Source organism: Nomascus leucogenys, chromosome 11 (assembly GCF_006542625.1).
Source record: "Nomascus leucogenys isolate Asia chromosome 11, Asia_NLE_v1, whole genome shotgun sequence".
NCBI lineage: Eukaryota > Metazoa > Chordata > Mammalia > Primates > Hylobatidae > Nomascus > Nomascus leucogenys.
Window position 1 is genome coordinate 105,027,060 of NC_044391.1, and position 23,672 is coordinate 105,050,731.

Below are 23,672 nucleotides of genomic sequence, written 5' to 3' on the forward strand. Positions count from 1 at the left end.
CAGGCGGATCACGAGGTCAGGAGATCGAGACCATCCTGGCTAACACAGTGAAACCCCGTCTCTACTAAAAATACAAAAAAATTAGCCAGGTGTGGTGGCAGGCGCCTGTAGTCCCAGCTACTCGGGAGGCTGAGGCAGGAGAATGGCATGAACCCGGGAGGCGGAGCTTGCAGTGAGCTGAGATCATGCCACTGCACTCCAGCCTGAGCAACACAGCGAGAAAAAAAAAGAAAAAAAAAGAAAAAAAAGGAAATTATGAAATTATGTTAATTATAAAGTTGTATATACTCTCCTTAAAGAATAAACTTGTGGGCCGGGCATGGCAGCTCACGCCTGTAATTCCAGCACTTTGGGAGGCCAAGATGGGTGGATCATTGAGGCCACGAGTTCAAGACCAGCCTGGCCAACATGGCGAAACCCTGTCTCTGCTAAAAACACAAAAATTAGCCAGGCATGGTGGCATGTGCCCGTAATCCCAGCTACTCAGGAGGCTGAGGCATGAGAAATGCTTGAACCCAGGAGGCAGAGGTTACAGTGAGATAAGATTGTGCCACTGCACTCGAGCCTGGTGAGAGTGAGACTCTATCTCCAAAAAAAAAAAAAAAAAAAAGGCTCTTAATTTGTCAAAAAATATTTAGATATTTGCTATGTGTGCGGTTCATTTTAGGTATCTATTATATTACATTAAGAGAGATAAGGCCGGGCACAGTGGCTCACGCCTGTAATCCCAGCACTTTGGGAGGCTGAGCCAGGCAGATCACCTGAGGTCAGGTGTTCAAGAACAGCCTATCCAACATGGTGAAACCCTGTCTCTATTAAAAATACAAAAACTAGCTGGGTGTGGTGGCGGGCACCTGTAATCCCAGCTACTAGGGAGGCTGAGGCAGGAGAATCACTTGAACCTGGGAGGTGGAGGTTGTAGTGAGCCAAGACTGCACCACTGCACTTCAGCCTGGGCAACAGAGCAAGACTCCGTCTCAGGAAAAAAAAAAAAAGAAAAAGAAAAAGATAAAGAGAGATGAGGTCCCTGTCCTCAGTGAAGGAGCTTACAGCCTATCCTCTGCATTTTGCTTGTAGCTATTGATAGGTAACTCGTCTTTTTTACAGCACTTCCATTAACTAAAGCATATTTCTTTCATATTATTTCTACCTTAAAATAAATTCACACAAGTTAGACTTACTTGAGGCTGGATTCGATGTGAAATATCTGATCATTGTCCGCTGCAGAGAAGGTACTCTCCACAAACAGAATACAAGGACATTTGCAGCTATAATACCTACAAAATAAATATTTATAATTTAGGGAGGTTAAAAATGAAAGCAAAAAAGTCTGATCTACATTACCCCCTTGTAAGATTCTTCCACAATTATGCAAGAGTACTATATACTTGGGGCATACGGGGTGAGCTAAAAAAAAAAAAGCCAAGGGAAATCAATGCTTTTAAAGTATCAGCACTGCCTAGGGTTGGTAAAGTTACAGAATTCCTGGGGAATCGCAAATGCTCTGGGAGCTAACTTCCTTTCCCTAGATCCATATTTTACTTCTTCAGAACAGTTTACTCTTCTCAATTATAATCGTGAGCCGAGATCACGCCATTGCACTCCAGCCTGGGCAACATGAGCGAAACTCTGTCTCAAAAAATAAGGGGGGGAAGATAACCAAAGACATCAAAGTTAACAGTAGACAAAGAGTTAACACTGCTAAGTTTTCAATCCAAATGTAAGAAGCTTTTCTGATAAATTATGAGTACTGGCACTGAAACAGACTGTAGCCAAAATCCCTTACTTCATAAGCCAGTGGTCATCAAACTGCTTTCATGAGGCACCCCATTAGTAAACACCATCCATTAGTAAGAGACACATCCCATATATGTATACTTATTAACAAATTATGTAAGTGAACCACTATAAATTCATCATAAGACACACTTAACAAATTTAAAAGAAATAAGAAAAGTGAAATGCACATACTTTCTTCTTTGTAAACCCTATTCTGAAGGCCAATAATAGATGAGAAAAACAGGCTCTAAAAGGTACAAGTTGTCAGAGGGCCAAATTCAGTGGCCAAGCCAGAATTCCTAATCTAGTGCTCTTTCTACTATACACCAAGACATGGGTAGCCAGGAGGATTTATTTTGACTTTGGTCACTCTAGGACTTCAGACACCACATAAAAATGGCTTCCTTGCTGGGAAACAGCATATGCTGGTCCCCAGAAGCAGATGAGCATGAGAGGATGTGTGGCAATCCTAGGCCTACTGAGGCAGTACTGCATTTTGGCTCAAAGTATGGGTGAAGGAGTCCAGCAGAAGTGACTCTGTCCTACTTACATTATAACCTGGGGAAGAGGCCTAACCTCTCAGCTTGTTTCCTCTTCTGTAAAATGAGGATAATAAAATCTACCTGAAAGGGTTGAATGGGCCGGGTGTGGTGGCTCACGCCTATAATCCTAGCACTTTGGGAGGTCCAGGCAGGAGGATCCATCCCTTGAGCCTAGAAATTTGAGACCAGCCTGGGCAACATAGTGAGACCTCCCCTTTACAAAAAAACAAAATCAGCTGGGCATGGTGGCACATGCTTGGGTCCTAGCTATTTGGGAGGCTAAGGTGGGAGGATTGCTTGAGCCCAGGAGGTCAAGTCTGCAGTGAGCCAAAATTGCGCCACTGTACTCCAGTCTGGGCGACAGAGGGAGACCCTGTCTCAAAAAAAATAAATAAATAAAAAGGGAAAAAAAAGGGTCGAGTGATGATGAAATGAGAAAACATGATGAAATGTAGCAGTCACACAGTGACGAACCAACAAATGGAAAACATGGTGAAAAGAGAATGGCCTTTTCAGGTCTGAAACCTAAGTATGTCACTTAGCAGTTTTGTGGCCTGTGGCACTTTATTCCCTCATCTGTAAAATGAAGATAATACCTCCTACCTCATAAAGGCTGTAGTGAGGCTTAAATAAGATACTACATGCACCTAGCATGCAAATGGTCAAAGAATAATGGTTTCCTCCTCTCTCCTTTTCCTTTGAGAAATAGAAGAGCTTAAGTTTTGTATATCTCCACTTAGGAGGGATGTCACCTGCTTCTTCCTGACTTGGTAACTCTTGGACAAGCTTGGCACTACTGATTCAGGAAGGCGCTGCTGTCCTAGTAACTACCCTCACACCTGTGTAACGCACTGAACTACGTCAGCAAAAAATAACAAAGTAAGGATCTCTGAAAACTCTCCTTCATGAGAGCAATGAAAGAACTGGCAAAAAATGTCAGAATCAACTTTTTCAGAACTCTGGAAACTAATCAAAGGCTTATAGCAAATCAGGGTGTATTTACTTAAGAAAAACAGCTGAATCTCAAAACACCTAGCTTTGCAGCGTTTTTTGTTTATTTATTTTTTTCTTTTTTGAGACGGAGTCTCGCTGTCTCCCAGGCTGGAGTGCAGTGGTGCAATCTCCGCTCACTGCAAGCTCCGCCTCCCAGGTTCACACCATTCTCCTGCCTCAGCCTCTCAGCAGCTGGGACTACAGGCGTCCGCTACCACGCCTGGCTAATTTTTTGTATTTTTAGTAGAGAACGGGTTTCACCATGTCAGCCAGGATGGTCTCAATCTCCTGACCTCGCGATCCGCCCACATCGGCCTCCCAAAGCTTTGCAGCATTTTAACTTGGCCTAGTCCAATCCCCCACTCTCTAGTTACAAGGTAGTCTTGAAAACCGAGGTAGCTGGTAGAATGGAGCTGGAGCTCTTTGAAAGCCTCATTCCCAAAGAATTGTCATTATTTGACCTGGCTGTTGATTCCATGCAAGACCCACTTTCAAGGCTGTCTGTTTAACCTGACTGGGAGCTCCCCAAGTACAAAACTTTTCAGAGGGCATTTGTCAAAAACAATGAGAGGTAAGTGTTTTAAGTTTGAGGCTGCCTGAGATGATGGATAACACTTGGGGGCAAATAAAAGACTAATCAAAAATCTTAAGAGGAAAAGCAGGGGAATAAGATTTCCATAGAAACTCTGAAAACCTCCAACATATTCCTGGACTCTAGAAGGCCACATGCATAGTAAGACAAAATAGACTTTAAGACAAAATTCATTGCTAGAGAAAAAGGAGGATATTATATAATGATGAAAAGGTCAATCCATCAAGAAATAACAATTAGAAACATATGCACCTAACAAAAGAATCTCAAAAATGAAGAAAAATGGACAGAACTAAAGGAATAAATAACTCAACAATAATAGCTGGAGACTTCAGAACTCTATTTACAATAATGGAGAGAATAATTAAATGATCAGCAAGGAAGTAGAAGACTTGAGCAACTCTGTAAAACGACTAGACCTAACAGACATCTATAGAACACACCACCCAACAAAAACAGAATATACATTCTTCTAAAGTGCACATGCAGCATATTCCAGGATATGTTCAGTCACAAAACAACTCTCAATAAACTTCAACTAAAACACTAAAATTATACAAAGTATGTCCTCTGATCATGTGGAATGAAATTACAAATCAATACAGAAATAAATTCAGAAAATTCACCAGTATATGGAAATTAACAAACTCCTAAATAACCAATGGTTCAAAGAAGAAATCATGAGGGCAACTAGGAAACTCAGTTGAATGAAAACAAAAATACAATATACCAAAATTTACAGGATGCAACAAAAGTGGTGCTATGAATGCCCACATTAAAAAAAGAGATCTCAACTCAATAATCTAACTTTTCACCTTAAGAAAGTGTAAAGAGAAGAGCAAATTAAAACCAAAGCAAGCAGAAGGAAAGAATGAAGAACACAGGTAAATGAATAGAAAAGTAACAGAAAAATTAATAAATCCAAAAGTTGGATTTGTTTGAAATGAACAATAAAATTGACAAACTTTTAGCTACAGTGACAAAGAAAAAAGACTCAAACTACAAAAGTCATCTCATACAGGTCTGAGATTTGCTAAAAAATAAAAAGAAAAATAAAAACAAATTACTAAAATCAAGAATGAAAGCAGAATGTTACTACCAACCTTATAGAAATCAGAATTACTACAAAATACAATGAACGATTATATACCAACAAATGAGAATAACTTAGATGAAATTTAAAATTCTTAGACACAAACTACTAAAGTTGACTCGAAGAAATAGAAAATCTGAACAGACCAAGAATAAGTAAAGAGATTGAATTAGTAATTTAAAAAACTTACCACAAAGAAAACCCCAGAGCCAGATTAGGTGTTAGGTGCCTATGTTTCTCATTGGCTTCACTAGTATTTGAGTTTCCTACAGCTGTTGTAATACAAACTTGGTGGCTTAAAACAAAAATCTATTCTCTTCCCGTTCTGGAAGCTAGAAGTCAGAAATCAAGGTGTAAAGTGTCAGCAGGGCCATGCTTCCTTTTGAAGGCTCTAGGGAAGTGTCCTTCCTCCCCTCTTGCTAGCTTCTGGTGGCTCTCGACAATTCTTGGCATTGTTTGGCTTACAGGTGCATCACTCCAATCTCTACCACCATCTCTTTTGTCTTGTTTTCTGTATCTTTCTTTGTCCTCTCCTCTTCTTATAAGGACATGAGTCAATGGATTTAAGGTACATCCTAATGTAATATGATCTCGCTGTAACTAATCAAATCTTCAAAGACCCTATTTCAAGTAAAGTAACATTCTGTGGTTCTATGTGGACACAAATTTTGCGGAAGCACACTATTCAACTTACAACTGGGAAATTCTACCAAATATAAAGGAGAATTAACACCAATTCTTCTCAAACTCTTTCAAAAAATAGAAGAGGATGGAACATTCTATGTAGCCACTATCACCTCCGTATCAAAACCAAAGACATCACAAAAAAACTATCAATATCCCTTTATGAAAACAGATGCAAAAATCCTCAAGAAAATATTGGCAAACCAAATCCAGCCATATATAAAAAGGATTATAAATCATGACCAAGTGGAATTTGTCACAGGAATGCCAGCTTGGTTCAACATATGAAAAATCAATGTAATATTTCATATTAACAAAGTTGGAAGACTCACAATGCATAGTTGCAGAATTTACAACACAAACCTACAGGAATAAAGACAATGTAGTACTAGAATAAGGTCAGATATATAGATCAATGGACAGAATTGACAGTCCAGAAATACACCCATATGATTACGGTCACCTGATTTTTGACTAAGGTTCCAAAACAATTCAATAGGGGAAAGAATAGTCTTGTCAAAAAATGGTGCTCAGGCAAGTGGATATCCATAAGCAAAGAATGAGTTTGGACCCCTATCTCAAACCAAATACAAACATTAACTCAGAATTAATCAAACGCCTAAATTTAAGAGCTAAAATTTTAAAGCTCTTAGAAGAAAACATAGGTACACATCTTTGTGACCTTGAATTAGGTCACGGTTTCCTTGACAGGACACTTAAAAGTACAAGCAACAAAAGAAAAAAATACATAAAATGAACTTCAGCAAAATTAGAATGTTTATGCTTCAGAAAACACCATGAAGAAAGTGATCAGACAACTCACAGAATGGGAAAAATGTTTGTGAATCATATCTCTTAATAAGGGTCTAGTATCCAGAATATATAAATAACTTTTACAACTCAATAAAAAGACAAAGAGCTATTTTTAAATGGGCAAAAGATTTGGAGAAACAGGCATTTCTCCAAAGAAGAATAAATATACAATAAGACATGAAAAGATGTTCAACAGTCATTAAGGAAAGGCAAATCAAAACCACAGTGATACACCCCTTCACACTCACCAGGATGGATATAATAAAGGCAACAACATGGGAGAAAATGTGCAAATCATATCTGATAAGGGATTAATATCCAGAATATATTAAAAAACTCAACAACCCAATGTAAAAATGGGAAAGGAAGTAAATAAGACAGTTCTCCAGAAAAGATATACAAATACTCAATAAGCACATGAAAAGATGCTCACCATTACTAGTCACTAGCAGAATGGAAATCAAAACTATACCCATTAGGATGGCTATTATCACATTTTTAAAAAAGGAAAATAGGCCAGGCATGGTGGCTCACACCTGTAATCCCAGCACTTTGGGAGGCCGGGGTGGGAGGATTATTTGAGCCCAGGAATTCAAAAGGAGCCTGGGCAACTTGGCAAGACCTCATCTCTACAGAAAATTTAAAAATTAGCCAGGTGTGGTGGTGCATGCCTGTAGTCCCAGCTACTCAAGGGGCTGTGGAAGGAGTGTTGTTTGAGACCAGGTTGAGGCTGCAGTGAGCCATGTTCATACCACTGCACTCTAGCCTGAGTGACAGAGTGAGACTCTGTCTCAAAAAAATTTAAAAAAAGTATTGCCAAGGACGTGGGGATGTCAGAACCTTTGTACATCACAGCATTAGTCACAATAACCAAGAGATGGAGACAACCCAAATGTCCATCAACAGATGAATGGATAACCAAAATGTGGTAAATATATAGAATGGAATATTTGAGCTTTACAAAGGAAATTTTCATCATGCTACAATATGGACGAACCATTAAAAAGCTATGCTGCACAAAAGAAGCTGTACCAAAAAGGAAAATAAATTATGGTTCCACTTAGATGAAGGATCTAGAATAGGCAAACTCATAGAGACAGAAAGTAGAATGCGGTTACTAGTGGCTGAGGGGAGGGGGTAATAGGGAGCCATTGTTTAACAGGTTCAGTGTTTCTGTTTGGGATAATGAAAAAGTCCTGGAAATAGATAGTAGTGATGGTTATACCACTGTCTGAAACTCCTGGCCTCAGCCAGTCCTCCCACCTCCGCCTCCCAAAGTGCTGGGATTACAGGCATGAGCCACCATGCCCAACCTACAACACTGTGTATGTACTTAAAGCAACTAAAGTGTACACTAAAAAATGTCTATAATGGTAAATTTTTGTTATATATATTTTACAATTAAAAAATACAAAAAAACTTGTAGTTGCTAATAGAAAAGACAGGCAATAACAGATGGAATCCTCACACTACTTGAAGGAGTGGAAAATGGTGTAGCCACCTATGGAAAACAATTTGATAGTCCTTCAAAAAGAAACCAAAGGGAAAACTGGATACCCACATGCAAAAGAGAGCAGGTGGATCTTTATGTTATACCAATATACAAAAATTGGCCGGGCGCGGTGGCTCACGCTTGTAATCCCAGAACTTTGGGAGGCCGAGGCGGGCGGATCACGAGGTCAGGAGATCGAGACCACAGTGAAACCCCGTCTCTACTAAAAATACAAAAAATTAGCCGGGCGTAGTGGCGGGCGCCTGTAGTCCCAGCTACTCGGAGAGGCTGAGACAGGAGAATGGCGTGAACCCGGGAGGCGGAGCTTGCAGTGAGCCGAGATTGCACCACTGCACTCCAGCCTGGGCGATAGAGCGAGACTCCGTCTCAAAAAAAAAAAAAAAAAAAAAAAAAAACAAAAATTAACTCAAAATGGATTAAAGACCTAAATGTTAGACCCTCAACTGTACAACTCCCAGAAGAAAACAGAGGAAAAGCCTCATGACACTGGACTTGGTAATGATTTCTTGGCTATGACACCAAAGGCACAGGCAACAAAAGAAAAAATAGACAACTGGGACTGTATCAAACTTAAAAACTTTTGTGTACCAAAAGATACAATCAAAAGAGTAAAAGAGCAGAAATAAATCACAGAATGAAAGTATGTGCAAATAATGTATCTGAAAAGGGGGTGATATCAAGAACAAATAAAGAATGCTTATAACTCAGGCGGGTGTGGTGGCTCATGCCTGTAAACCCAGCACTTTGGGAGGCTGAGGTAGGTGGATCATTTGAAGTCAGGGGTTCGAGAGCAGCCTGGCCAACATGGTGAAACCCCATCTCTACTAAAAGTACAAAAATTAGCCAGGCATGGTGGCACACGCCTGTAATCCCAGCTACTCAGGAGGCTGAGGTGGGAAGAGTGCTTGAACCCAGGAGATGGAGATTGCAGTGAGCCAAGATCACTCCACTGCACTCTGGCCTGGGCGACAGAGCAAGACTCTGTCTCAAACAAACACAAAATAATGCTTATAACTCAACAATAAAAAAAAATCAAATAACTCGAGTACTTGAAAGACATTTTTCCAGAGATGATAAAACAAATGGCCAACAAGCATGTGAAAAGATGCTCAACATCACTAATCACCAGAAAAATGCAAATCAAAACCACAGTGAGGTATTATCTCACACTCATCAAGATGGCTACTGTCAAACACCTACACACTCACACAAAGAGAAAATAACAAATGTTGGCAAGAATGTGAGAAACTGGAAGACTTGAGCGCTGTTGGCGGGAATGTAAAATGGTACAACCACCATGGAAAACAGTATGAGAATTCCTCAAAAAATTAAAAATACAATAACGATGTGATCCACCAATCCTGTATCTGGATATACACCCAAAAGAATTGGCTGAGTGTGGTGGCTCATGCCTGTAATCCCAGCACTTTGGGAGGCCGAGGCAAGTGGATCACCTGAGGTCAGGAGTTCGAGACCAGCCTGACCAATATGGTGAAACCCTGTCTCTACTAAAAAAAAAAAAAAAATACAAAAATTAGCCAGGCATGGTGGCGTGCACCTGTAGTCCCAGCTACTCGGTAGGCTGAGACAGGAGAATTGCTTGAACCTAGGAGATGGAGCTTGCAGTGAGCTGAGATCACGCCACTGCACTCCAGCCTGTGCGACAGAGTGAGACTCCATCTCAAAAAATAAAAAAGAATTGAATGCATGGTCGGTCTCAAAGAGATATTTGCACACCCATTTTCACAGCGGCATTATTCACAATAAAAAGAGGTAGAAATAACTCAAATGTCCATCAATAGGTGAATGGATAAACAAAATGTGATATACACACAAAGTATTATTCAGCCTTAAAAAAGTAAATACTGTCACGTGCTCCAACATGGATAAACCTTGTGGACATTACACTAAGTGAAATAAGCCAGTCCAAAACACCAAGTATTTTATGATTCTACTTGTATGAGGTATCTAAAGTAGTCAAATGCATAGAAAAAGGAAGCAGAATGGTGGTTATCAAGGGCTGAAGGGAGGAGAAAAAGGGGACGTATTGTTTAATGAGTAAAGTTTCAGATCTGCAAAATGAAAAAGTTCTAGAGATTGGTTTTACAAAAATGTGAATATACTGAACTCTATTGAACTATATGCTTAAAAATGATTAAGATGGTGTATTTCATGTTTTTTTTTTTTTCTTTTTTTTTTTTTTTTACAATTAAGAAAAAAAAAAGCAACAGATTACCATATGACCCAGCAATTCCATTCCTGGCTATATACCGAGAAATGAAAACATATGTCCACACAAAAATGTGCACATGGAGGTTCACAGCAGCATTATTAATAGCTGAAGAATGGAAACAACTCAAATGCCCATCAACTGATGAAGGAATAAACAAATGTAATATATCCATACACTGGAATATTATTTGGCCATAAAAAGAAACAGAAGTACTGATGATATATACTGCAACATGAGTGAACCTTAAAACCATTATGCTAAGTGTTAAGAAACAGACACAAAAGGCTACATATTATGTGACTTGATGTATATGAAATCTCCAGAAGAGGAAAGTCCCTAGAGAAAGCAGGTTGATGGCTGCCTAAGGCTGAGGGGAAAGAGCGAATGGGGGAGTGACTGCTAAGGGGAATGGGGTTTCTTTTTGGGATAATGAAAACGCCCTGGGATTAGACTATGACGATGACAGTTGCACAGCCTTTTAAATATAATAAAAACCACTGAATTTACTTTGGCTTTCTATTTTTATTTATTATTATTTTTAGAGAGATGTAGGGGGTCTCACTATGTTGCCCAGGCTGGTCTAGACTCAAGCAATCCTCTGATCTCGGCCTAAGTGGCAAGCCTCCCAAGTGGTAGGATTGTAAGTGTGGGCCACCACACTCAGCCAATTGTACACTTTAAATCAGTGGTCTCCAACCTTTTTGGCACCAAGGACCGGTTTTGTGTTAGACAATTTTTCCATAGACCAGGAGTGGGGGGATGGTTTCAGGATGATTCAAGTGCATTACATTTATTCTGCACTTTATTTCTATTATATCATAATATATAATGAAGTAATTACACAACTTCTCATAATGTAGAATCAGTGGGAACCCTGAGCTTGTTTTCCTGCAACCAGACAGTCCCATCTGGGTATGATGGGAGACAGTGGCAGATCATCAGGCATTAGATTCTCATAAGGAGTACACAACCTAGATCCCAGCCTGGCCAATATGGCGAAACCCTGTCTCTACTAAAAATACAAAAGTTACCCAGGCGTGGTGACAGGTGCCTGTAATCCCAGCTACTTGGGAGGCTAAGGCAGGAGAATCACTTGAATCCGGGAGGCAGAGATTGCAGTCAGCTAAGATCACGCCAGTATACACCCTAGCCTGGGTGACAGAGCAAGACTCTGTCTCAAAAAAATAAACAAACAAACAAAAAAAACCCCACAAACGAAGTTTCACTTGTTCCCCTGCTGCTCACCTCCTGCTGTGCAGCCCGGTTCTGGTACCAGTCCCTGGCCCAGGGTTGGGAACCCCTGCTTTAAATGGTGAATTTTATATGTGAATTATATCTTAATTTTTAAAAAGGCAGATGCATTGATTTGGAAAGCACTACTTGGTTTAATGACCTCAGGTTATTTTCCTCCTCAGCCCGAGAAAGGTAGTAAAACTCTTTTTCTCATTTTCCTATAAAGGACTTACCATACCACTTGGGGTCTAATAGCTACTCACAGATCCCCTCTGTTTCTGGGTGGGCCAATTCACCCCTCCACAGCTCCTTTATCTGAAGGGCTACCATACCAACCCAGACCTGGCCAGTCCAGACACTGACAAGCATGTACATCCACAGCAGCCAAAGAACTAGGCTCAAGCCATCCTTACCTCAGGTTCTCTGGGAACCAGGCAGGTGCAAAGATCAACCTGTTGGCCTCACACAGTGGCTATCATTTCCTTTCCTAGGCAGTATCCACCAAACTAATTAAGGACTGGGTCCACAGCTACCTGGAATCAAGAAGAAACCCAGAGAGACTGTCCATCTTCCATCCTCCCAATGGGATAGAGACAGAAAGTTTGAAACTAATACGGGTAAACAGAAAGGGCAAATTCACAATGAGGGAGGCAAAGGCCCTTGTGATTGCTAACCGCAAAAAAGGATTGTTATTTCTCTGTACTCTCCCTGCAGATGAGAATATCTAACCTCCCCTGTGGGCAACTTTTAGAAATCAATCTGATGTATTTATACTCTGTACATTGTCAGAGGACATTTAAAATGGTACACAACTTCTTTTAAGACAACTTTGCAATATACAAAAAATATACATATTCTTTGACCCAGCAATTCTATTTCCAGTAACTTATCCTAAAAATATACTTATACAAGGTACAGAGATCTATATATAAGGCATTTCACTGCAGTAATATTTATAGAAGCAGAAGACTGAAAACAACTTAAATATCTATTAATAAAAGATTTGTTAAATAATATTCATTCACATGGAATACTATAATGCCATTAAAAAGAATATGCTGGCCAGGCACAGTGGTTCATGCCTGTAATCCCAGCAATCTGGGAGGCCAAGGCAGGAGGATCACTTGAGCCCAGGAGTTCAAGACCAGCCTTGGGAGGTTGAGGCTGCAGTGAGCCGTGATCATGCCACTGCACTCCAGCCTGAGTGACAAGTGAGATGCTGTCTCAAAACAAACCAAAACAAACAAAAAAGCCTGGTGTGCTGGTAATTTCCATTTATCAATCCAGGTGCTGGTTACATGGATGTGCTTGGCTTGTGAAAATTAATTAGTTGAGTTGTACATCTGACATATTCACATTCTTCTATGTATATTATACCTCAATAAACTATTAAAAAGAATGTAACAGACCTACTTGTATTGATATAGAATGTTCTTTAAAATATTAAGTGAAAAAAAATCATGGTGCAGAAGAGTATGTATTGCATGTTACTATTTTTGTGTTAAACCACAGATAGATATAAATGCCTATATATAAATAGGCTTTGGAAGAACACACAAGTAACTAAACATGCAATGGTTATTATGGGAAAGGAAAAGTGCAGAACTGGAAGTTCAGAGTGAAAGACTTATTTTTTCACTTTATGTATCCTTTATTCCAATTTTCATCTGTTACCATGCATATTTATTCATTTTACAATGACAAAATCTAGTCTAGGCAGTCAAAAAGGGCTCCCTTTCCTCCCTGGGTACCAGGCTGCTACTTTGGAACAATTTGCTGCAATTTGTGCTGTGAATCAGCACCCAGATACTTGATAGGGGGAGTTAGTGTGGTTTATCAGAAAGGTAATTAGTGGTGGTTTGCTATTCTAGAAAAGTGAAAGGACATAATAAAAAGCCTATTCTTTGATATATGAAGTGGATTTGATTCCCGAATCCACCCAGTTCTAGCTGTGTGATCTCAGTTATTTGGCCGTTCCTTGCCCCATCTGAGAAATGAGGATAACAGGGTTCTTATGATGATTAATAATAATATAAATGCATGTAAAGCACTTAGCATGATACTTGAAGTGTGGTTGGCACTCAAGGATTAATTTTGCTATTCTTCTCCAAAAATAAAACTTGTTTGCGGACTGGGAAGTCAGGAGTTACAGAAAAACAGTGACTGATCAAAAGGTAAAGATGGGCTGTAAGACCAAGGAAAACATTGCCTTACCAGCAACATCAGGAATAGGTAAGGAGGCCTTAGTCTGGGAAGACAGCTCAAAACCTTGAAAAGGTACAAGGAGAGAGAGAGAACTGAAATGAAAAAGAATAAGCCTGATAGAAACAGAACAGCAAAGAAAAAAGAATAGACTTAGAAATTGGGGCAAGGGGTCAAAGACTGGAGAGTAGTAGTGACTAAACTTGGAGCTGACAAAAAATACACTAGTAGAGGAACTAGGGCACAGTTTTCTTGAGATCTCTCTCCCTATCCTTTTCTGTCCTCGCTTCTTCTTAATCAAAAATAATAATTTGGCTGATTCTTTCCTGTGGCTTTACCTGAATCTCAATACAGTAAAGTCAGCATTCTCTTGAACTAACAGGAAAACCTGGCAAGTGCCTCAAAGACAACCCTGAAAGCTTGAAAGGTAGGAGAAAATATTCTCTCTGGGGGTTGCCTGGGGACCTCCAGGACAGGCTTACAAGGCTGACAGATCAGGGCAATAGAATAGAAAATTAGGTGAAATATAAAAGCACCGGGGATGACAAACCTAACTTTAAAGAATGCCACCTTATACTCCCGGCTTGCCCCACAAATACCCAGTGGGCTTATAAACACTTTTTCAGAGCAATATGAAGCCTGGGGAGATTATTTCTGTGTAATAAAAATTAAGACCAAAAAATTCCCCAAACAAACCAAAAAAAAAAAAACGGATTAAAACAAGTTTCCTAGCATAGCTTTAAAAAGGGATTTGCACAGACAGATTGAGACAGAACAGTCAAAAACTACAGACTCCAAACCTGGCATCAGCTGTAAGAAAGGGAGGTTTTTGTTGTTGTTTTGAGATGGAGTCTCACTCTACTGCCCAGGCTGGAGTGCAATGGCATCATCTCGGCTCACTGCAACCTCTGCCTCCCAAGTTCAAGCGATTCTCCTGCCTCAGCCTCCCAAGTAGCTGGGATTACAGGCATGCACCACCATGCCCGGCTAATTTCGTACTTTTAGTAGAGATGGGACTTCACCATGTTGGCCAGGCTGGTCTCCAACTCCTGACCTCAGGTGATCCACCCACCTCGGCCTCCCAAAGTGCTGGGATTACAGGCGTGAGCCATCGCACCCAGCTAGAAAGGGAGGTTTTTTACCTCACCACCAGATGCCACCTTAACAATAAAATAAATTATAGGTATGCCTTACAATCTGACTGTTCTTGTCTACACCTAGGAACCAGAGACATGGATAAATTTGAGATACCCCTCATTATCTGAAACTCAGAAACTATGTATATTTGGATTAACACTTTACTGTCTGAACTTACTGTATCCAAAATCTTTCCATCCAAATTCAAGAGCTCAACAGATTCAATAGCAAGGAATACTTACATGAAGTGTTTGGTGTAGTAGTGAGAAATCTTTAACCGACTAGAGCTTTCATGCTGCCGTTGTCTAGGTATGAATACTACAAAGCAGAGAGGCACACCGGTCTCACAAAGCTTTAAAAACTCTCTAGGTCAAACTTGTCAAGTTCTTTCAAAATATAAAACGAAAAAAAAAAAACCCATTTGGAAAACATCTCCAATCCAAAGAAAGAAAGTGGGATGGAGTAGACCTGTCACCCCATAACTCTATCATTGATTAAAACCAGGAGCTGAGCCAACTTCACTTTGCCGTCTACAAGAAGCAATCAGGAGTGCTCAGCAAGGAAAGTTGGACTAATTGGCATTTCAGGAAGAAGACAAGACATACTGAATAAACAGTTTATTCTTGAGAATCTCATATATAGGTAATTGATTAAGCACCACTTACAGACATTATAAAGCTAGAATCACTATTACTAGAATAATTATTTCCTACAAGAAAAGTCTGAGGTGACACAAAACAGTTCAAACGGCATTTCCTGAGGTTAAAGTCACTTGGATAATCTAACAATAAAGACTTAAGACCTGCAGCATGACCATTCACATTTATGTTGTTCAAAGCAGCTCACATTCAAGTTGCAAGACAGATCACAAGCATCTCTCTCTACTGCTATGCTCTTCATGCCAAATGGCTGATTTGATTTCAAAAAAGAAAAAGACTAGGGGGAAAGAATTCTGATTTTTAATTACCTCCAGCTTCTTTGAAGAAAGTATTCACCAGCATGAGAAAAGGTTTTAAACTCTGATGCTAGGCTTCTTCATATGTTAAATGGCATAAAATCATGAACACCTTCAAAGAAGGTGAGGTATAAACTAATAGTGAAATGCTTTGCAAATAGCGAAGGCAAAACCTTGCCACCCTAAAGAAATCTTAATTTGGTTACTTTTTTTTTTTTTTTTTTTGAGACAGAGTCTTGCTCTGTCGTCCAGGCTGGAGTGCAGTGGCACAATCTTAGCTCACTGCAACCTCTGCCTTCCGAGTTCAAGCAATTCTCCTGCCTCAGCCTCCCTAGTAGCTGGGATTAACGGGCGTGCACCACCACGCCCAGCTAATTTCTTGTATTTTTAGTAGAGATGGGGTTTCACCGTGTTGGCTAGGCTGGTCTCTGACTCCTGACCTCAGATGATCTGCCTGCCTTGGCCTCCCAAAGTGCTAGGATTACAGGTGTAAGCCACTGCACCCAGCCTCATTACTTTCATAAAAGAAGCAAGCAAACAAAATACATTAATCTAGTGGAAACAGATGTGCTACTAAAGAGCTATCTTTGAAGTAATCATTTTAAGATGTCACTGACCTATCAGTTCTATGGTCTTAGTTACAGAAACACTGAAAAATCTCAATCCCTTGGTTAAGATTCCATTCAACATTCATTCACTCAACAGATTTTAACTGAGTGTCCTTACTGTGTACATGATATATGCTAGATGCTGTCACAAAATGGAAGATGTCATTGTTGTCCTCCAGATGCTTATATTGCCCTCGAGGATGTTACACATGCAATTACATAAGGCACACTGCATTATCAATGATAAAAACTGCAATGAGTTCAGAAAAAAAGGAAGCACTTCCTAAAGGAAGCAATGTCTGAACCATAAGCCTGAAAGCTGCATCGGGTTCCAAAAAAGTTAGAAAAATTAAGCCTTCCAGAGAGAATAAACAGTTTGAATGAAGAAAGATAAACATCCTTTCTCCACTTAAATACAGAAAACAAAGAGTACAAATAAGTCTAATCAAATTTGAGCAAAGGCAATACTTTGCAATTCTCTAGAAATAATTTTTTATTTTCTATGCAATCGTTAAAAAACTTAAAAAAAAATTTTCGTTTTTGAGAGTCTCATCTGTCACCCAGGTTGGAGTGTAATAGTACGACCACAGCTCACTGCAACCTCTGCCTCCCGGGTTCAAGCAATTCTCCTGCTTCAGCCTCCCAAGTAGCTGGGACCCCAGGTACGCACCACCACACCTGGCTAAGTTTTTCTATCTTTGGTAGAGATGGGGGTTTCATCATGTTGCCCGAGCTGGCCTCGAACTCCTGAGCTCAAGGAATCCGCCCACCTTGGCCTCCCAAAGTTCTGGGATTACAGGCATGAGCCACTCTTCCTGGAAAAACTCTATTTTCAAGTTTCTCAAATAACTAACTCCATAAAATATTGCAGAGGTGTTACCTTAAAGAGCCAAATCTGTCTTTCCATAACAATTTACAAAGAAAAAAAGTTATCATGGTGACATGCATGTCATGCTTACATTTAAACGGGGTTTTATAAATAGCATGGGAGAGAAGAGCGAAAACTGGTTTTAGAATGGACAGACTTGGGTTTTGAAACTCAGCTCTATTGCTTACTAGCAGTTTGACTTTCAAAAGTTCCTTCTCTGAAAGCCGGTTTCCTTATCTGTAAAAAGGGAGACAACTACTCTGTAAGCAACTCCAAGTAGGGACAGAATGTGTATTACAACATCCTGAATATAGAAGGTACTTAATGTTTCCATTAGTTTCTTTAATAAGGGAACTAATAATTAATAAGCTATTCCACAAGCTGGAATCCTACAACAAAACTGATCATTCAATCAGTATCATACTAGATCAAAATGAGAAAGTAACTGACCCAGAGCATCACGTAAACCTTTATACCTCACCACTTTATATACTATTACATTAGCCTGTCGGTACATAGACTGTCTTCTAAACCACTGGTGAGCACGGTACAAGAGCCATTGCTTGTGACATACTGTACCTTTTGGTTTGATTTCTCTTCCCTTGAATGGTTAAAACGTGTAAGCTAACACAAACCTGTCACAGTCCGCTGGCCATCACTTAGGTTATTCCACCACTTGTTAATCTAAAACAGACAGAAAATTGCATATCACCATATGTGAGAAATTTCAGGCTACAAAAATGAAAAACCAGAAGAAAATGCCTTGCACATAAAAGAGGAATTCCTCTTCTGTAAAAATCACTGGTGGCCACAGACATAATAAATACGTGGTAGAGTGGAAAAGGCATGTGTTTTATAGTCAGGAAGCCCACATTCTCCACACAGAACCAACCACTGGATAGCTCTGGAACCTCAGACAATTATTTCTAAACTTCAGTTTCTTGACACATTAAATGGGACAATAATAGGTACCTAGCAGTGTTATCACAAGGAATAACAATAATGTAAAGTCCCTAGCACACTCACAGATACAGACAGGTACCAAGGAAGTGATTATTCATACCAAGGTCTTATGTTTTAAAATTCTGAGAATATTGTCTACTAAATTGCACTTTTTTAAAGATATAGTAATGGTACTAGAGTTTAATAAAAAGAGGAGGGTCCTAATTTTTCAGGGATACATGTTGAAAATTTTATGCATGAAATACGTCTAAAATTTGCTTTACAATAATACAAGGGTGGAAAGGGAAGGGAAAAAAAGGGAAATAGATGAAAAAAAAACTGGCCCTGTCTTGGGGAACACTGAAGCTGGATGCTAATGATTCATCATACTATTCTCTCTACATTTGTATCTGCTTGAAATTTTCCATGATTAAAGTTTTAAAATAAAAAATATATTCTAACTATGAAATTGAACCAGATTTTGTTGTAAAAAAAAAATCCAAGGTAAAAGAAACTACAGATTAGTGGGTATAACTCCATTTCTTTTTTTTTTTTTTTTTTTAAGAGACAGGGTCCCCCTGTGTTGCCAAGGCTGGTCTTGAACTCCTGGGCTGAAGCAATCCTCCCACCTCAGCCTCCCAAGGTGCTGGGATTACAGGTGTGAGCCGCCACTCCCGGCCAATTCCATTTCTATAATTATAATTGCACTGTGTATGAACTCCCAGATCTTACTTCATGTATAGTGGCACAAAAGGGGGTTCCCAGGACTTTCATGTTTCCATGTTAAATTTATATATTGTTTCAAACTTCTTTAATGGGCACAGGTTTTATACATTAAACCTATCATTTAATTATATTATAAACAAATCAATCTTTAAATGAAGATTATGTATACTGTTTGTATCATTTTTCACCATTCTCAAGAACCATTTGGGTACATTTGGATATCAAAACTTCACGTGCAGACATGTGCTGGAAACCTATCGCTTTGTAAGAGATCCAAGACAATGGAATAGGTCAGTTTTACTATCTTCTCAAATACACTGTACTGAATAGATGCCTATGGCTAGTTACTGTCATTTTCACCTGCAAACAGTATCCATGGCTCTGGCATAAAGCCTCTCTAACACAGATAGGGCTCAAGCTTCTTGAATGTGCCCATGGGAAAACAAGGAGGAATGAATCCCTTTCCCTACTTAGAGAAAACTCAAAACATCATTAGTAAAAAGAAAAAAAAAGAAAATGCAAGGCTTCCTTCTCAGGCTCTTGCTGGCCAGGATCACATTGTTCCAAGGAAGGGGAAAAGTAAAGAAGGTATCAACCTACTCTCCAGATTGGAGAAAAGCTCTAAAAGTTCCATATATATATATATATATATATTTTTTTTTTTTTCCGTATTTCATCTCGAGCACAGTTAGAGACACTCAACAGCAGGTATTTACCACAGGTGTGTAAGTATCATGTCACTGAGAAACGTTTAAAACTCCTCTTGGGGCCAGGCACAGTGGCTCACACTTGTGAAATTCCAGCACTTTGGGAGGCCAAGGTGGGAGGATCACTTGAGGCCAGGAGTTTGAGATCAGCCTGGGCAACAAAGTGAGACTCCTGTCTCCACAAAAAATGAAATAATTGGCCCAGCATGGTGGCACATGCCTGTAGTCCCAGCTACTCAGGAGACTGAGGTGGGAGGACTACTCAAGCCCAGGAGTTTGAGGCTTCAGTGAGCTATGATCCCATTACCGCACTGAAGCCTAGGTGACAGAGTGGGATGCTGTCTCTTAGAAAAAAAAAAAATCACTTGCTAGCTGTATCGCTAAGGCATGTATAATTTGAAAAATTCCCTGCAGTTCAAATACGTACTCTAAAGCCGGGGTCCCCAACACCCTGGCTGCTGACCACTAGTGGTCCGTGGCCTGTTAGGAACTGGGCTACACAGCAGGAGGTGAGCAGTGGGGGAGCATTACCACCAGAGCTCTGCCTCCTGTCAGATCAGTGGCTGCATAAGATTCTTACATGAATGCAAACCCTACTGTGAGGTGCACATGCAAGGGATATAGGTTGCACGCTCCTTATGAGAATCTAATGCCTGATGATCTGAGGTGGAACAGTTTCATCCCATAACCATCTGCCCCCTGCAACCCCAATCTGTGGAAAAATTGTCTTGCATGAAACCAGTCCCTGGTACCAAAAAGGTTGGGGACTGCTGCTCTAAAGCAATCCATCAAGGTGATCCAAGTAAAACAGTGGCCTTTAAACTTTAGTAGAGCTGAGATCCACTGAGATCCTTAAACTTTAGTAGAGCTGAGACATCCTCCACACAGAACCATTAACAACTATTAACATTAATTTCTTTTTTTTTTTTTTTTTTTTTTGAGACGAGGTCTCACTCTGTCGCCCAGGCTGCAGTGCAGTGGCACAATCTCGTCTCACTGCAACCTCTGCCTCTTGGGTTCAGGCGATTCTCCTGCCTCAGCTTCCTGAGTAGCTGGGGCCACAGGCATGCACCACCATGCTTGGCTAATTTTTGTATTTTCAGTAGAGATGGGATTTCACTATGTTGGCCAGGCTGGTCTCGAGCTCCTGACTGCCTTGGCCTCCCAAAGTGCTAGGATTATAGACTTGAGCCACTGTGCCCGGCCAACGTTAACATTTTTAACAACTATCCGTGGTGATTTTTGATGCATGTGGGTAGAGGGACAGAATTCTGGAACACTGTGAAGTACAACACCAGACATATAAAACAGTAATCAATACTTACTGTGAAGAATATTAAGTGCACTGACTTGACATCTATTAATCTGATGTTGCCATTAACTAAAAGCACTTCATAAATAATCAGGCTTCAGGCCGGGCGCAGTGGCTCACGCTTGTAATCCCAGCACTTTGGGAGGCCGAGGCGGGCGGATCACGAGGTCAGGAGATCGAGACCACGGTGAAACCCCGTCTCTACTAAAAATACAAAAAATTAACCGGGCGTGGTGGTGGGCGCCTGTAGTCCCAGCTACTCGGAGAGGCTGAGGCAGGAGAATGGCGTGAACCCAGGAGGCGGAGCTTGCAGTGAGCCGAGATCACGCCACTGCACTCCAGCCTGGGTGACAGAGCAGGACTCCGTCTCAAAAAATAAATAAATAAATAATCAGGCTTCAAAACTTGGGATTACCAGTAGAGTAACTACAGTCAACTATAATCTATAGTATATTTCAAAATAGCTAGTGGAGAACAATTCAAATATACCTAGCATAAAGATAAATGTTTAAGGTGATATTCAATTACTCAGATTTAATTACACATTATGTGAATGCATCATGTACACTGAAAACATGTGCATCTGTTAAGTATCAGTTTTTTAAAACTGTGATTAACTAGAAGAAAGAAAGCAGTGTTTATCTTTACCTCCTTTCTGAAGTCTCCTTCTTTTTGTGGTCTTATGCTATCCAACCAATCAGCTTTTATACCATCAAAATAACTCTGGACCCTGGATTTCAGTGATTCATATTGCCAAATAGCAGCTGATCCAAATGCACAGCCTGTAAACTATATAAAATTAGATATATTACAAAATAGATTTAAGAGGGAAATAGATCTGTACATATTTCCAAGGACAATACTTCATTGTCATTGCTTTTTACAAACCAACAGAAGGGAATACCTGGCACAGTGAAACCTAATAAGTGAAAAGGGCTTTTTTTTTCTTTTTTTTGAGATGGAGTTTCACTCTTGTCTCCCAGGCTAGACTGCAATGGTGCGATCTGGGCTCACTGCAACCTCTGCCTGCCAGGTTCAAGTGATTCTCCTGCCTCAGCCTCTGGACTAGCTAGGATTACAGGTACCTTCCCCCAGGCCCGGCTAATTTTTGTATTTTTAGTAGAGACGCGGTTTCATCATGTTGGCCAGAGGGGTCTCAAACTCCTGACCTCAGGTGATCCACCCACCTTGGCCTCCAATGCTGGGATTACAGGCCTGAGCCACCCTGCCTGGCCGAAAAGGACATTTTATTGTTTCCCATTGTATTAACTTCACAATACCCTGGGGCCTGTTTCCAGCTATAAATCCTCAAATAAAACTGAAAATACCAACTTAGCACCACTTGAAATGCTGTACCAAACAAGGCCTATAAGTTTATTCTCTAGGGCTTACATAAGTAAGCCAGAATTTAATAATAAAAGCAATTTTTAAGTTCAGACTCTAGGCCAGGCACAGTGGCTCACTCCTGTAATCCCAGAACTTTGGGAGGCCAAAGTGGGCGGATCACGAGGTCAGGAGATCGAGACCATCCTGGCTAACACGGTGAAACCCCGTCTCTACTAAAAATACAAAAAATTGGCCAGGCGTGGTGGCTGGCGCCTACAGTCTCAGCTACTCGGGAAGCTGAGGCAGGAGAAGGGTGTGAACCCAGGAGGCGGAGCTTGCAGTGAGCCGAGATCGCGCCACTGCACTCCAACCTGGGCGACAAGAGACTCTGTCTCAAAAAAAAAAAAAAAAATTCAGACTCTATAATTAGAATTCATGAGCCCAGCTCCTTTTGATCCCCCCTCCGCCTGTCCTTACTTTAGGGGAGCCCAAATGGGACAAAGTACTTTAACACTGCATTCGTAGCAAGGTAGGTAACTCCTAGCAAAGTGAGCTCTTACCCCAACAGTAAAAAATAAAGGTTTTATGAGACTCCTTATAGGATAGGGAGAAGGATAAAAGACTGTTTCTTCCACAGGAGGAATCAAAGCACTTCTCTTGTATGCTTCACCACTTGTCCCTGTGTCTGATCTTCGAGGTTCAACCTTCCTGGGTGCTTTTCTGAATCCACATTTTTGTTGAATAAAGAAGTTAAACCTATGGGGCAAAAATAACAGATGAGAAACACAGTGGCGTCTTGCAAACATCAACTTCTATGAAACTCCACTTGGCCTGCATCATCACCATCTCAATTTATTCTCACTCTACAGTACAAAAACAGCCAAGACTCCTACTCTCAGACAGAATTCAATGTCACAAAATTCAACCTTTCTGGAAAAGGTGACACACAAACTACTGCAACTTCAGAGGATACTACTTTGGGCTATTACTTTCTATCAGTCAACAAAATAATTTGTATCCATCCTCCACACAGAAAGAATCTGAAGACCTGGTAAAAAGCTAGAGAACTCTAAATTGTCAGTTTCTTTTTTTTTTTTTTTTGAGACAGGGTCTCCCTCCCTCTGTCGCCCAGGCTAGAGTACGATTACTCCCTCCCTCTGTCGCCCAGTGGTACGATCATGGCTCACTGCAGCCTCCACGTCTCAGGCTCAAGCGATCCTCCTGCCTCAGCCTCCCAAGTAGCTGGGACTGCAAGCGTGGGCTACCCTACTGTTAATTTTTGTACCTTTTGTAGAGATGGGGTTCTGCCATGTTGCCCAAGCTAGTCTCAAACTCCTGGGCTCACACAATCCTCCTGCCATGGTTTCCCAAGGTGCTAGGACTACAGGCATGAGCCACGGTGCCCCACCAGTTG

General features: G+C 40.5%; 1 protein-coding gene across 2 annotated transcripts in view; it reads right to left on the reverse strand.

Moving 5' to 3' along the window:
- PARL (presenilin associated rhomboid like) overlaps positions 1-23,672 on the reverse strand; it is a 52,114-nt gene that overhangs the window by 11,573 nt on the left and 16,869 nt on the right. For both annotated transcript variants that reach the window (XM_003256535.3, XM_003256534.2), the window contains exons 2-5: positions 22,819-23,014; positions 21,581-21,721; positions 17,881-17,929; positions 1,182-1,277 (exon numbers count right to left, since the gene is read on the reverse strand). In XM_003256535.3, the coding sequence (XP_003256583.1) occupies positions 1,182-1,277; positions 17,881-17,929; positions 21,581-21,721; positions 22,819-23,014 (482 nt within the window). The remainder of the gene's footprint in view (positions 1-1,181; positions 1,278-17,880; positions 17,930-21,580; positions 21,722-22,818; positions 23,015-23,672) is intronic.